General features: G+C 37.1%; 1 protein-coding gene across 1 annotated transcript in view; it reads left to right on the top strand.

Moving 5' to 3' along the window:
• IQUB (IQ motif and ubiquitin domain containing) overlaps positions 1 to 12,346 on the top strand; it is a 73,879-nt gene extending 61,533 nt beyond the window's left edge. Inside the window, exons 7-10 of the mRNA XM_058022553.1 lie at positions 117 to 358; positions 947 to 1,000; positions 6,661 to 6,904; positions 11,642 to 12,346. Of these exons, the coding sequence (XP_057878536.1) occupies positions 117 to 358; positions 947 to 1,000; positions 6,661 to 6,904; positions 11,642 to 11,851 (750 nt within the window). The 3' untranslated portion in view covers positions 11,852 to 12,346. The remainder of the gene's footprint in view (positions 1 to 116; positions 359 to 946; positions 1,001 to 6,660; positions 6,905 to 11,641) is intronic.
• The last annotated feature ends 405 nt before the right edge of the window (positions 12,347 to 12,751 follow it).

Raw genomic sequence — 12,751 nt, 5'->3', positions numbered from 1 at the left:
TGAGGTTGATGGAGGATTTAAGGAGAACAGGTGCTCATGGTACAGAATGGTGAAGTCTGTTTTCAACTGAAATGACTCTTACAAATGGATGAATTGTTAATGTGTTGGTATTCCAGATTTCTAGAAGAACTGATGTGGTGGCAGAATTAAGACGACAATTAATGGCTACTGAGGAAGAAGAAAGTTCATCATATCCTCCTCTGAATGTAACCATTGGAAATGATACATGCATCCTTTTTTATGCTAGTAATTTCAGCCTCAAAGCCAACAATTCAGTTTTAATAGATTTGACAAACGCAACATTTTTAGCACAGAATGTGGATATTTCTGCCTCTGAGTGCACAGACAGCAACACAACGTGAGTAGCATAAGAAATTTCATATCATAATACATGTAATTCAGAAAAATTTCAGAAATATTATGTCAAATCAGTGCTATTTTAATTGTTTGCTTCTAAAGCATCCAAAACTTTAAAAAAAAGTATTTTTAGAACAAAGAAGTTAAATCAAGACCACAAAAACTGTTCAGATGAGGCCAGTTATTTTCACAATTTTTTTCTTCTTATGTTCCCCACTTCCTTGTTTGTTTGTATTTGGCCCAAACAGGTTTCCCTGTGCCTGATCTCACAATCACAAAAATCTCCACTGACATTAATGAGACTATAATTTCATTCCCTCAAAGGGGAGTATTGCCAGTTACGAGGTAGTAACTCAGCTAGAAGTACATTAATGAAACAAGATCTCTATTTTCCTTTACTTTGAAGCACCTGCTCTTGGGTAAATAAAACCCTAGAAATATTTAGTAATGTTTTTCTATGTACTGAACCTTTGCTATATGACTTTTGTAATTGCCTACTGATTTACAATATATCCCTCAAATTGAAATGTCACAATGATCTAATTAAAGCTGACTACTCTAACATTAAAAATCTGTTTCTTATTCTTAGACTGTCATTAAAATACACAAGACCAGTGAATGGAATCAGCAGCCTAGAGATAAGGTAATGTAGGATTTCTTTTAAATAGATCTTTTGTGGTTTACAATGTCTGTTAATGAACTAGGAACAAAAAAAGGGGAAAAGTTAAATGAAAATATTTTTTAATTTATTATTTTCTTTCTCTTCTGAGGAGTCATGATGCAGAAAAACAACAGTACAGTCTTTATACAGGAAATATATTTTTATTCTCAGGTAAAGTCCTGAAAAAAATAAAACAATATTGTAGGCAAACATCCATACTATAAGGTACTGGTATATGCAGCTTCCTGTTTTACTAGTAGGATTGTTCCACAGTCCTCTCAGGTAACTCTAACTGTGATTTGTAAAAACTTTGAGGGGCTGAAGTCTACCTGCATGGCCAGGGCTGTATTGAGTCCTAATGTGGGTTGCCAGTGCACTCTGTTAGTGCTAGCTTGTGGCTAATGAGGGGTGCAAAAAGTTTTAAAGTCTTTACTCCACGGATGGTGACAAGACCAAATTTCTCCTACCATGGCAAGAGAGACATTCTGTGTTAAGGTACAATGGTCCCAAAAGAACTTGTCCTGAGGAGAATCAGTGATGTGTTTGGAGTGGTGTTCAGAGTGCATAGAGACACTTGTATTTAGTATTAGAGATCATGGCAGGTGGCAAAAGACCAGACATGTATCTCCTTTCTCCCTCAACCAGCTAGAGCTTTGTAAGAGAACATACTGTACAGATAAGGTTGCTGTTAGTACAGTATTTTTACTTTTTTGGGTATTGAAATTAGCTGTGTATAGGATCCCTAGGACTTGTCCTTGGTGATGGTGTCAAGCATGCCTTGGTCTGTCATGTAAGTTATCAAAGAGACATGTATTTCCCTAAACACCATGGCGAATTAAAAAAATACTTTCCTTGGATCCCATTTAAAGGTACTGATCTCAAACCAAGACTACCCAAGCTGTGTTTTTCCTTTCACTACAAGTCCCAGAATATAATTTTCTCTGGTGCTGCCCTGATGCTCTTCTGTCTGCTCTTTAGAGCTCCTCTCCCACTCTGATAGAGACAGGCCCTCCAAAACCCTGCTCTGATTCTCATTCTTCATCTTTGCACATCCCAGCACAAGTCTTAGCTGGTCTGCTGTAATCTCTTTCTGTGTGAATGAGTGTGGCTGTTTCCTGCATTTGTCCTGAATATGGCTATCCTCAGCATATCATCTTTTCTAGCAAAATTACAGTTCCAAAAAAATAGTACAAATCACAAAGCATCCTATGGAGCATGACACTGTGCTTCAGAACTAGTTTACAGCTAGGTCTTAAAGGTGTTGTTTCCTTTAGTAGTCAACAAGCTTCACTTAACTGTACAATGGCAAATTTCAAACCTTGAGACAGTACTATAGAAACAAAATCCTTTGGCAGTTTATCTTAGATTTTCTTTTCTGCAGCTCGCAGAAGATCAAATGTGATGTTAGTGCACACATGGATTTAGTGAAGATTATTTAGAATTATGTTTAGTAATCTGTTTGTTAAAAACTTTTCATTTTTATTAATTATTGGATGAAAAATTTAATGCAGTCATGAATCTGAGTTGCATCAGGAGAGAAGAAATTTGAAGCAACTCTGCAGACAAACTGTAATTTAAACGAAAATGCCAGTACAAAAGGTGAATGGTTCATATTTTCTTTCTTTTTCAGGAAAAAAAAATTATATCTTTTGAGCCTGTTTACAGTAGAGGCAGAAATATTCACAAAGTCTTTCTTGACCTGTGCCTCTGCTTGAACACATTATAGCTAAATACCAAAATGCATAAACAGCCCTTGAAGCTGGAATAAGAAACTCAGGCTCTACAATAGGTGAGGACTTGAAAAGAGAGCTCAGGTAAGGTCCTGGATGTTTTCATGCCAAGTAAATAAGCACAGGCTGGCTGTGTTTTGCAGGAGAATTTGATTTATTCCATTGGGCTATGTGTGATCCAGGTTTTTAATAGACCTTCAGGGCAAATAAACACAAATATGTCTAAATTGATCATTTTATTTATGACACAGGTGCTTAGAAATACAAAATGGAATAGAGGAAGAATATAGGGAGCAGCTGCCAGGGTAACCTTTTCTTGGGCCTTCACTATGCCTTGGCCTGTATGTGGGAGATAGAGACTGACTGTCTCTGTACTGCTTTCTTCCCCTCTCCCCTTAACTTACTAAGCTGTCTTCATCTTGACCCACAAGTTTCCTCATTTTTGCTCTTTCTATTTTCCCTCCTGTCCTGTTGAACATGGGGAGTGAGCAAACAGCTGAATGTGCACTTGGCTGCTGGCTGGTATCAACCCAGAACACCTCAGAGCCTTTATAAATTAGCAATAGTTCTAATGACTCACTTGATAATTTTTAGTTTCCTGTTGGATTGTCACTTGATGGGACAATGCTGTCATTTTAGGCTTCTGTTAGCTACCATAATATAGCAGTGCATGCTATATAATGCAAATAATGAGATTCATGGAACAGAACCAGAACAAGCCATTGACTTTTTTCATGATTTGCTAACACTTTTTTCATCTTGTGTATCTCAGCATGTCTCTTGTCAGAGCTTCTAAAATCCATGGAGATATGTTGCAACCTCTGTTTTCCCCTCTGGTTCATTTTTATTTGATTTCTCTTTCAAGATTACACCTTGCTAAGATCATGGTCTGCCTTAACAAACAGGATACAAGCTGGGCAGAGAGGTGGAAGGAACAGAGCTGAGAGCCATGACTGCACTTTTTTGCCTCTGTAAAGGCCTTTTACTAAGTGTAGGATAGCATTTCTTGAAAGTGACTCCAGAGAGGACCATGTTCAAGTAGCTCAGTTTATTCTTCAATAAAGTCTGTTCTAGCTTCAGTGGCATGAGCAGGATCCAGAGGCTGCCTCCTTATCCACACCAGTCTATGCCCACGTGCAGAGCAGCTGGTCACATCCCACCTGCACTGACAGCTGCACTGCTGCTTCATCCTGTGCACACACTCACAGCTGGCACCTCCCTCGCTCTCTCTGGAGCCACAGTCTCACTCATCCTCTTGCACTTGCCCTGGAGATGAGCTGGAAGGGAGTGCCTGCAGGGTGTTGTTGTGGTTGTGCGAGGAGAGCAAGCTGCTGCTGCAGCAGGGGTGGGAGCTGTGGGCAGTAGTCCTTGGCTGGAAGAAGCAAGATCTCAGTTCTCTCATGAACTGATCCAACTGTTCAAGCACTTGTCCCTCCTTTTCTCTGGGAAAAAGTGTCAAAGTGAATGGGAGTGCACAACATTAGTATTCCAAACTTACATTGATACATACTTGACTGCTCTTGTTGCTCCATGTATAGAACAGAATAGAGCCTACCCAAAAAACATGTTTTAAAGTCTTCTGCTTAACTGTTGTATTTCTCTTTGAATATTTGAAACAGTAATTCTAGCTACCTCCCACTTCAGAAATACCTCTGCTTGTAATGATTGGCCACAGGAGACACGATCAGTGGTGGTGGCATTCAGAGTTCATACAGTTATCTGGCACAAAGGGAGCCTGGCCCATGACCAGGAATTTTTTGTGCCACCATACATAAAGTACATAATGTCTCTAATGTACGTAATTGTCTCTAATGTTTAACACAAATGTAACATTTCCTTAAGAAGCCAAGGTACTTTCAGTTCTGCAGATAAAACCTTTGTTCTCTCTCTGCTCTGTATGATTAATTTGCTATAATGTGCTCTATTTGCTATCTACGCATTTGAGAAAATGTTAAACTAAATTAAGTAATTCTATAGATTTTTGGTTTTTGAATGCCTTTTTTTCTTGTAGTTAAATGAACTCTGTTTACATCCATTGTCAGTTAAGTGTGTGATTGTTGGAGGTTATTCACTGTTAGTTTGGAAAAATGCTAAGGATAACAGCCTTCATTACTAAGTTAACTGTGATCAACTAGTTAACCAATTAGAATGTTAATTCTCATAAGTCTGCAAGTAACACAAGTAACATTTTAGTCTTTGGTGTAATATGAAGAGACAGCATTCCCTTCAAAGTCATTTTAGACTGTACTCACATGCATGGCCTTATAAAACTTTTTGTTCTTAAGGTCAGCTAAAAAGGAATTTCCTTCTTTACCACTTTTCTCATCTTATCAGCAAAAGTACAGACCACACCCAGGCTCTGTGGTTGTCATAAACATTTAAGTAATCTTCTCTGTGTTTATAACTGGCTTTCAGCAAGTTATAAACACAGTTTAGTGCTAATATAGTGCCTATAGCGTTGCTACTGGGGCAATTCTGTTCAGATTGTACTGTACATCAGGAAAAGATTCTTCTAGCAAGAATTTAATTTTGTAACTGCATAAGAATAGAACATTTTCTATATATATCTATAAATGTGGACTGGATAGGATTCTTTTTTTTTTTCTTTTTCACTGATGCTTGCACTGATGCTTTCTGAACTTACCTGAATCAAAAGCCACTGATTATTAATAAATATTTTTTAAAAGCATAATTTTTGGTTAGATTTTATGCTGTGTGGATGACAGTATTGAAAGTAACTAATTTGTACAAACAAGCGATACTCTACAGAGAGAATATTTTCTCTATATACATATACCATACAGAATATAAAATAGTTTATGTTGTGCCTCTTTTAAAGTGATTATTCTTTTTTTTTTCAAACCAATCATAATTGCATCTAAGTTATTACTTCAAATTTTAAAGTGAAAATACAGTGTCACTCATTGTGGATAAACATATTGGAATGTTTCATTTTGTAGCAAGTCTTATTTATTGATAAATAGATTTCTCTTCTAAATCTTTTGTGGTTACCAATAATCAAAATAAATCATCAGCAAACTATGTAGAAATACACATGCATAGACCAAGTAGGGTTAAATTATCAAACAATGTACAGTAATGGTAAAGGCTTATAATTTCCTTATGAAATAGCTTGAATGCCTAAAAGTAGCTTCTAAAAACTGGTAAAGAGTAGCACATAGTCCTGATCTGTAAAGGATCAGAATGTACTTCTGGATGTTCTCATTTATGTCTGCTGGGAGCTGTTCAGACTGCATTGGTAGTAACATAAATTCCATCACTATAAACTGCTGCAATACTACACATACACAGATGCTTTCAAAATTATAAAATAGTTTTTTGTACCTAGCCTACTTCAAATTGTGAAACTAGATCTGACAATCCCTCCTGACTCACCAGTGAGAGAAAGCTCTGTCTTCTACACCAAATTCAGACCTTTGCAAAGGAAATGGCCATTTAGGCATTTGAGCCAAGAAAGAATTGCAATGAAAAAATAGAATGGCTATCATGCCCATAGCTATCAGAAAAACAATTTTCCAAAAATCCCATAGAATGTTTATTCAGAGCCACTGCAGTCTTACTGACACTTTCTCAGCTTCGCCTCCATTTATTATAAACTGTTGGTAACTGATGAAACACAGCACTGGCAGAGGCCCTTGAAGAATGAAACTGCATTTGCTTCTTGCCTGCTGCAGTTATAGAAAGCTGTGCTTGTGAGGTGAAACTGTAAGGAATAAACACATTTACAGAACTTCTTCACTTGAAACAATCTTAATGGCATGGGAGCCCATGTCATCATCAGCTGTGATGTTTGCAGCCAGCAAGAGTGAGCCTTTATCTGTTACTTTATCAAATATATATTAATATTTTCCTTCTAACCTGTTGACTTTTTGTCCTCTCTTGTATTCCTAGGTTTTTAATGACCAACAAGTTCTATGAAGTCTCGGCTAGAAGATGGTCCACTTTAGATTCAGTTGAGATTGTACAAGATGGAGACAAGTTAGCTAAATTTATTGTTTCTGGCCTCTCTACCCCTGCAGAGTATTCATTTCATTGTCAGATGGTGGGAACAAGCAATCTCTATCCTGCAAGGCTGGATAGAGATCCATCCACCAGTGAGGCAAAAAATTGGGACGTTTTCCTTTCCAATTTGCAAGTGAGTATGCTTTGCCATTTCAGAGATAACTCCAAGTACTATTACTTGCTATTGTAGGTGGTGAATGACACACATTCATAATGCCCTTACTTTCATTCCAGCCAGAGGGAAAACATAAAAGAAAAGCTGTTCCCCTAGGTGAGCTATTCAGTAGGGGGGTAAACAAGACGCCAGTTGCTGAACAAGGAAAACATGAAAGTGCAGCTTTGAAAAACAAAACTATGAAGTTGTCCACAGAAAGAAAACCCAATTAAACCAAATGTGTCTAATCAGGCAAAGAATGGCTAAGTCCTCATGCCTGTTTAATGAATTGGGCTGCTCTTGGAAACAGGGGCCTCTTAGGTGGGTGGCTTTATGCTGCTTACTTTGTTTTTGTTTGATTTCTTGGTGCTTTGTTTACGTAGGAAAGTACAGCTTAGTGTGGCTGCTGTTTTTGGAGACATGGACTGTCTGTACTCCTGCAGAGAGAAACAAAGCCCAGTGCAAGTAGATTTAAAGGGAGGTTTGCCATGGACTTCAATCTGGAATGGTACTAGTTCCTGCATGACCCAGAAGGAAAGCAGATGGCTTTTTTTGGATGACACATAGCTTTTCTGCTTATTTAGTAGTAGTTAAGACTACATCTGTGAGGTATAGATGATTTCACTTTTACTACTTTGAGTTTTGCTGCTGACTTAAGAGAAGCATAACAACATTTATATTTTAAAACAATATTTCACTAAGGGATCTCTTTGATGGAAGAGATCATTAAAATAATAGGAATAATTCCAAACTGTACTCCATTTGTCAAACATGAACTAACCCCACAATAACTGGATAAAAATGCTGATATAATTGTATTTATAATTTTGATAACAAACCAAATCTCAATAATCTGGCTCCAGACTTGACACTTCTGCTTAAGCAATGGAAATCTCACAGAGAGAGCATTGGTGCTTAGATTTATTTTCCACAAATTCCAGTAACATGTCTCACCATTTTTTGAGAAACAATGTTGTAATACATACCAATGTTGTGAAGGCTCTTTATGATGTTATTTTTTTGTAAAGGTCTGTAAACACCGTAGTTCATGCAACTGTACTTTGCCTAGTAAACTCTTTGGAGTTAGGCTTTCACATCACAGAGATATGAAAGGACATGACCTATGAAATTACAAAGTATATACTTACCACCTATCTTTCCTGTCAGTTTCTATATGCACTGATATTGCTGCCTTCTTAAAGCTTAAATAGGCCTTGCTCCAACCTTAGCAGGCATCCTTTCATTGTGGTCTTAACCAAGAGTAGAAGTAGTGGTTTCCCACCTTCCTTATTGATTTGGAACCGCAGCTGCTTCCACTGTTCAGACAACAGAAACTCCAGTTCCTCTTGAGAAAGGGCTTTTTCTCTGATCAAATCCTAAACATAGAACACAACCCAAAAATTCCCAGTCTGGTATTCTTCTGTGGTGTGAGGAAACAGAAGGTGACCATTCTGGGCTCATTTCCAAGCTCTATCTGACCTAGATCATACTTTTCCAGGTATCTTCCACTGATACATACTGAAAGGCGATCTCTGTGTCAGTCTTATTGCATAAGGTTTAGAAACCCCCAGACTCTATTGCATGGTGAAAAAAGCATGTGGGATGTGCTCAGTAGTTGCAGCCAGCACAAAATCTTGTTCCTGAAACTGAGAAACATTGATTTTCATGTCGATGTTACACAATGAGTTAGAGACTAGGATCCAGTGCCAATCAAACTGGCACAACTGCGCTTTGCTGGGTCCTGGAAGCTGAATCACAGCAATAGGGGGACAATAGCAGCTGCACAGGGGAGCCTTGCACAGCTTGTTCCTGGGCAAGGTTGAAAAGGTGTAGCCTTTAACTTCAGTTCTGGAGCTGCCCCACTCACTACCATGTAAAAGAAGCTCTCAGGGATGCTGGCTAGGCACGGTCACAGCCCAGGGTGTCACCAGACCTCTGCAGAGCACCTAAACTGCTCTGGGTTTGCTGGGGGTTTGGTTTGTTGTTGCTGCTACAGGAATGGTTCTTCTACCATGATACCTTTTGTGCTTCTGAGGATCTCATATTTGTCAATGAAATTAAAGAGGAGGCTGCCAGCAAAAACACTGCTTTTCTTTAGTATGCGGAGTTCAGAAGTACTTTGAAACCCATGAAAAACTGCCAAAAACTTCAAGGTCAAGAATATTTTGATTCTTTGTAGCTAAAACATCTCAAAGTTAAAAAATTAGAAGTTTGGTGTGCACTTAAGAGCCATAAGCCCAGCATATTTTACTTGAAGTTTTTGTCATAGGCCATATGATGAGAAATCTACATTCAAAAATATTTAAAAATTAACAGTAAATAAAGACTTGTATAATCAAGATAAATGACTGGTCTAAACACCAAAATCAAAACTTCCACTGGACAAAGGCCTGTATACAAAAGACTTCTGCATTCATAAATATTAGAGAACTACATGTAAGTATTTTTAACTTTTCTATATATGCTGCTGAGATTCTCATTTTTTGCCTGATGTCTAACACCCCCACAGAATTGATAAACTTTAGAAAAACAATAAAATAACCCAGCATATTCTCTATCTCCTCCCTAAAAGTAGACATAGCATTTTAGGAATGTTCAATTGACTCTTTCACCTAGATGGTTCAATAAGCATAATGCTGTTTTAAAAATATGTAAGACCACTAGAACTGAAATAATAAATTTCAGTATTTCTGGCTCTAAATCAGGAGTGGCAAAGCCCCTCTAAACTGAATATACCTGTTAAGTACTTCCTACCCTTGTAAATGTGGTAGGAAATGTGTATTGTTTTCCAGAATTTCAATCCATTTTTTTGAACAAAAATGACATGAATCATCACTTTCTGTCCATTTTTATTGTAAATAAGTCTTTCAGGCTACATTTCACAACTCCTATTCACATTCTCACTTGTGGTCAAAGTAGTGGCTTAACAAGCAAAGGCTTTTGCAGTCAGGTATTCTCTAAAGCTGTGCAAATAGTTGTCCAGCCCTGCAGCTTGTGTTCACTAATCCTGCTTTAATCAGAAGTCTCAGTACCTTTGGTGAAAGCAGACAGTCTTTGTGAGTTAGCTACCATGATTTGGCTTGGAAAGATTCTTCTGAAAGGTTGAATTGCTAAAATTGTCTTCACCTCCACATTATCTAAAGAGCCTTTAGTTCCTCACAGTTTAATTAATCACCATTCTGGAAGGTACAGACATTGCTCATAACACACATATTACATGAACATTAGGGACCTGAGCCATGCCTGAATACAAACCCAGAGTGTTTACTGGTGTGTTTGTTGCCTGGTAGTTCTGCTTGGTTTGTACCAACACCTTTCCTAGGGAGTACAAACTCTTCTATTACCATACATAAACTCAAGCTTTCCATTTATTTTATTGTAAATCATAGAATAATCATGGTGTGGGAACACATAAAAGTAGAAATCCATGATCTTCTGCTTTCGTGCTTATTTCTGGGTGAGAGAAGTGATTTAAATAAAATAATCCGTTTAAAAATTATTTGATAATATTTTATGGAAAATAGGAATTTTTAACATGTAATTTCTTTACCAGTGGGAGCCTTTTTGATATTTGGTGCTTTCCTTACACACCCATTTCATAGATTCTGTAAATGTATAAGAACCCTATTCTTAATTTTTCTTTATAAAATTATTTAAGAATGAATCAAAATGAATCAGATTAATTCTTTCCTTCCTCTTCTTCCATCAGTTTTTTTCCCTTCCTTCTAAAGGAATCAGTGCCTTTGTCATTATGTGCATGTTTGTAGAGGGGGGATTGTCTTCCCTTTCTTCATAGTTTTCTAATCCTTTGGTTGGTTTGAGCAAAATTTCTAGGAAGTCATTGGACTCAAAGGCATTCAATTTGTTGGTATTTTTGTACAATTGGGATATAGACAGAGACCGTATCTCCAAATTGGTTGATTTTTTTGAGGAAAATAATATGGTCAGAGGACAGTCAGTGGTAGACAATGGGAATTCAGTCAAATCAGAGATATTACAAACTTTTCTAACTGCTGGAAAAGTTTATATAGGTTTTATAAGTTAATAGACACCACATATCCCATACCTCAGTAAAGCAAGCCTTTCCTTCTGTTCTGAGTCTTTGAATTACAAGGAGGGAGGAAGAAAGATTTTGCAACATTTTTCTCCCTGAACTCTCACTAACTCTCAGCCAAAAAACATCATATTTATTAGATGTGTTTTAAAGTAGGTTCTAGGAATTTTGTCCATCTCCTCTGTCAAGAAAATCTTAGCTAAAACTCTCAGACTATTTCAACAAATCTCGTGATCTGAGGAGCCCTAACTCTCATGCTTTTGAGTGCTTTGAGTTTCCTGGTTCTGAAGTGGTCATAGAGCTGATGATCAGTGAATACTGACAATACTGATTATGTGAATACAGAATACTGATCAGAATACGGAGAATGCAGAAAACTGACCACATGTCCCCTCTGGGACTTTACTTCTATAAGTAATACAAATTTCTGAAGTGGGGAACCTACTGCTTACCAAAGAAATGGATTATACATCTTTAGTTTCCTGGGTGAAGAGGAGATCTAGAAAATTGTTTTGCAGAAAATTTTGTTCTCACTCTTTTATTAATGGGCAGAGGGTATGATTGATAGTTAAAAGCTGTGGGGTTTTGTAATTACCAAATATATCCTGAATGTAAGGACTATGCTTAATTGCACTCTTCTATCTGCCTTTTCTCATTTTCAGATTCAAGGCTTCAACATTATAAACAACCAGTTTTCCTATGCAAGTGACTGTACAGGTTTCTTCACTCCTGGAATTTGGATGGGCTTGGTGACATCTATAATTTTACTGTGGATCCTGACCTATGGCATCCATATGATCATGCAGCTCACAACAAACAACAGATTTGATGATCCCAAAGGTCCAGCTCTATCAGTTCCTCAGACAGAATAGCCATGGATTGACTTAATGCCTCTGTGGCTTTTCCCAGCCTGGTGTTTATGATTTTTATAACCTTTTTACTTCAAAATATGTTTAACTTAAAAAGATATCATAGGAAAACCAGATAATGAAACTACACATAAAAATGCTCCTTGTACTTAGCAATGACAATAATTGTATCTGTTATTATGATCATTTGTTAACAGCTTTTTGTGTTAAGGTTCTGAAGTGAGACTGTAGATTACTCTCTCTGGCTATTAGACCATTAAAAACTTCCTTCAGATTAACTTCTGTTGGCAAAGAAAACATACCAAAAATACAGATAATGGGGAAGGACAAAATGTTTTATGAGAAATTATACAGTAAAAATACTGGTCTCTCTAAAGGCTCTTTAGCATCATGATGATATTACTTCTTAAGAAATTTTAACTGTGTTTTGAAATTTTTTCTCTTGAGTAAAACATCCAGAAATGTACAGGACTAATAAAGTATAAGTCATTAAATAAATGGTCCTGAGGAGTCTTTTCAAAATATATCCCTTTGTTCAGATGTGCTATCACAAAGGAGAGTGGGTAGATTGTTTAGCTTCCATATACTGTTATCTTACACTTTTGAGAATTATGTAGAGTAACACTGACTTGTGTTTGCTTTAGCAGTGGACAGCTGATGGGAGGTCAGTCAGTGGCAGAGAGGTCCTTACCCAAACTGATCACAAAATTAGATTTGGTGTCATGGCAATGAATGCAAATTGTCAAATATAGAACCTATTATGATTTAATGTGCTGGTTCAGACAGCATCTTAACAGAGGTAAGGTAGTTTTCTTAGCCTCCTTCATTTTCCAGGCATCTTTGGAAAAGTTATGAAGCTCACAGTAAAAAAAAAAAGGAAAAATAATATTATATAAAATCATT

The sequence above is a fragment of the Melospiza georgiana genome, chromosome 4, assembly GCF_028018845.1.
Source record: "Melospiza georgiana isolate bMelGeo1 chromosome 4, bMelGeo1.pri, whole genome shotgun sequence".
Lineage (NCBI taxonomy): Eukaryota > Metazoa > Chordata > Aves > Passeriformes > Passerellidae > Melospiza > Melospiza georgiana.
This window is presented reverse-complemented; position numbering and strand designations above follow the sequence as displayed.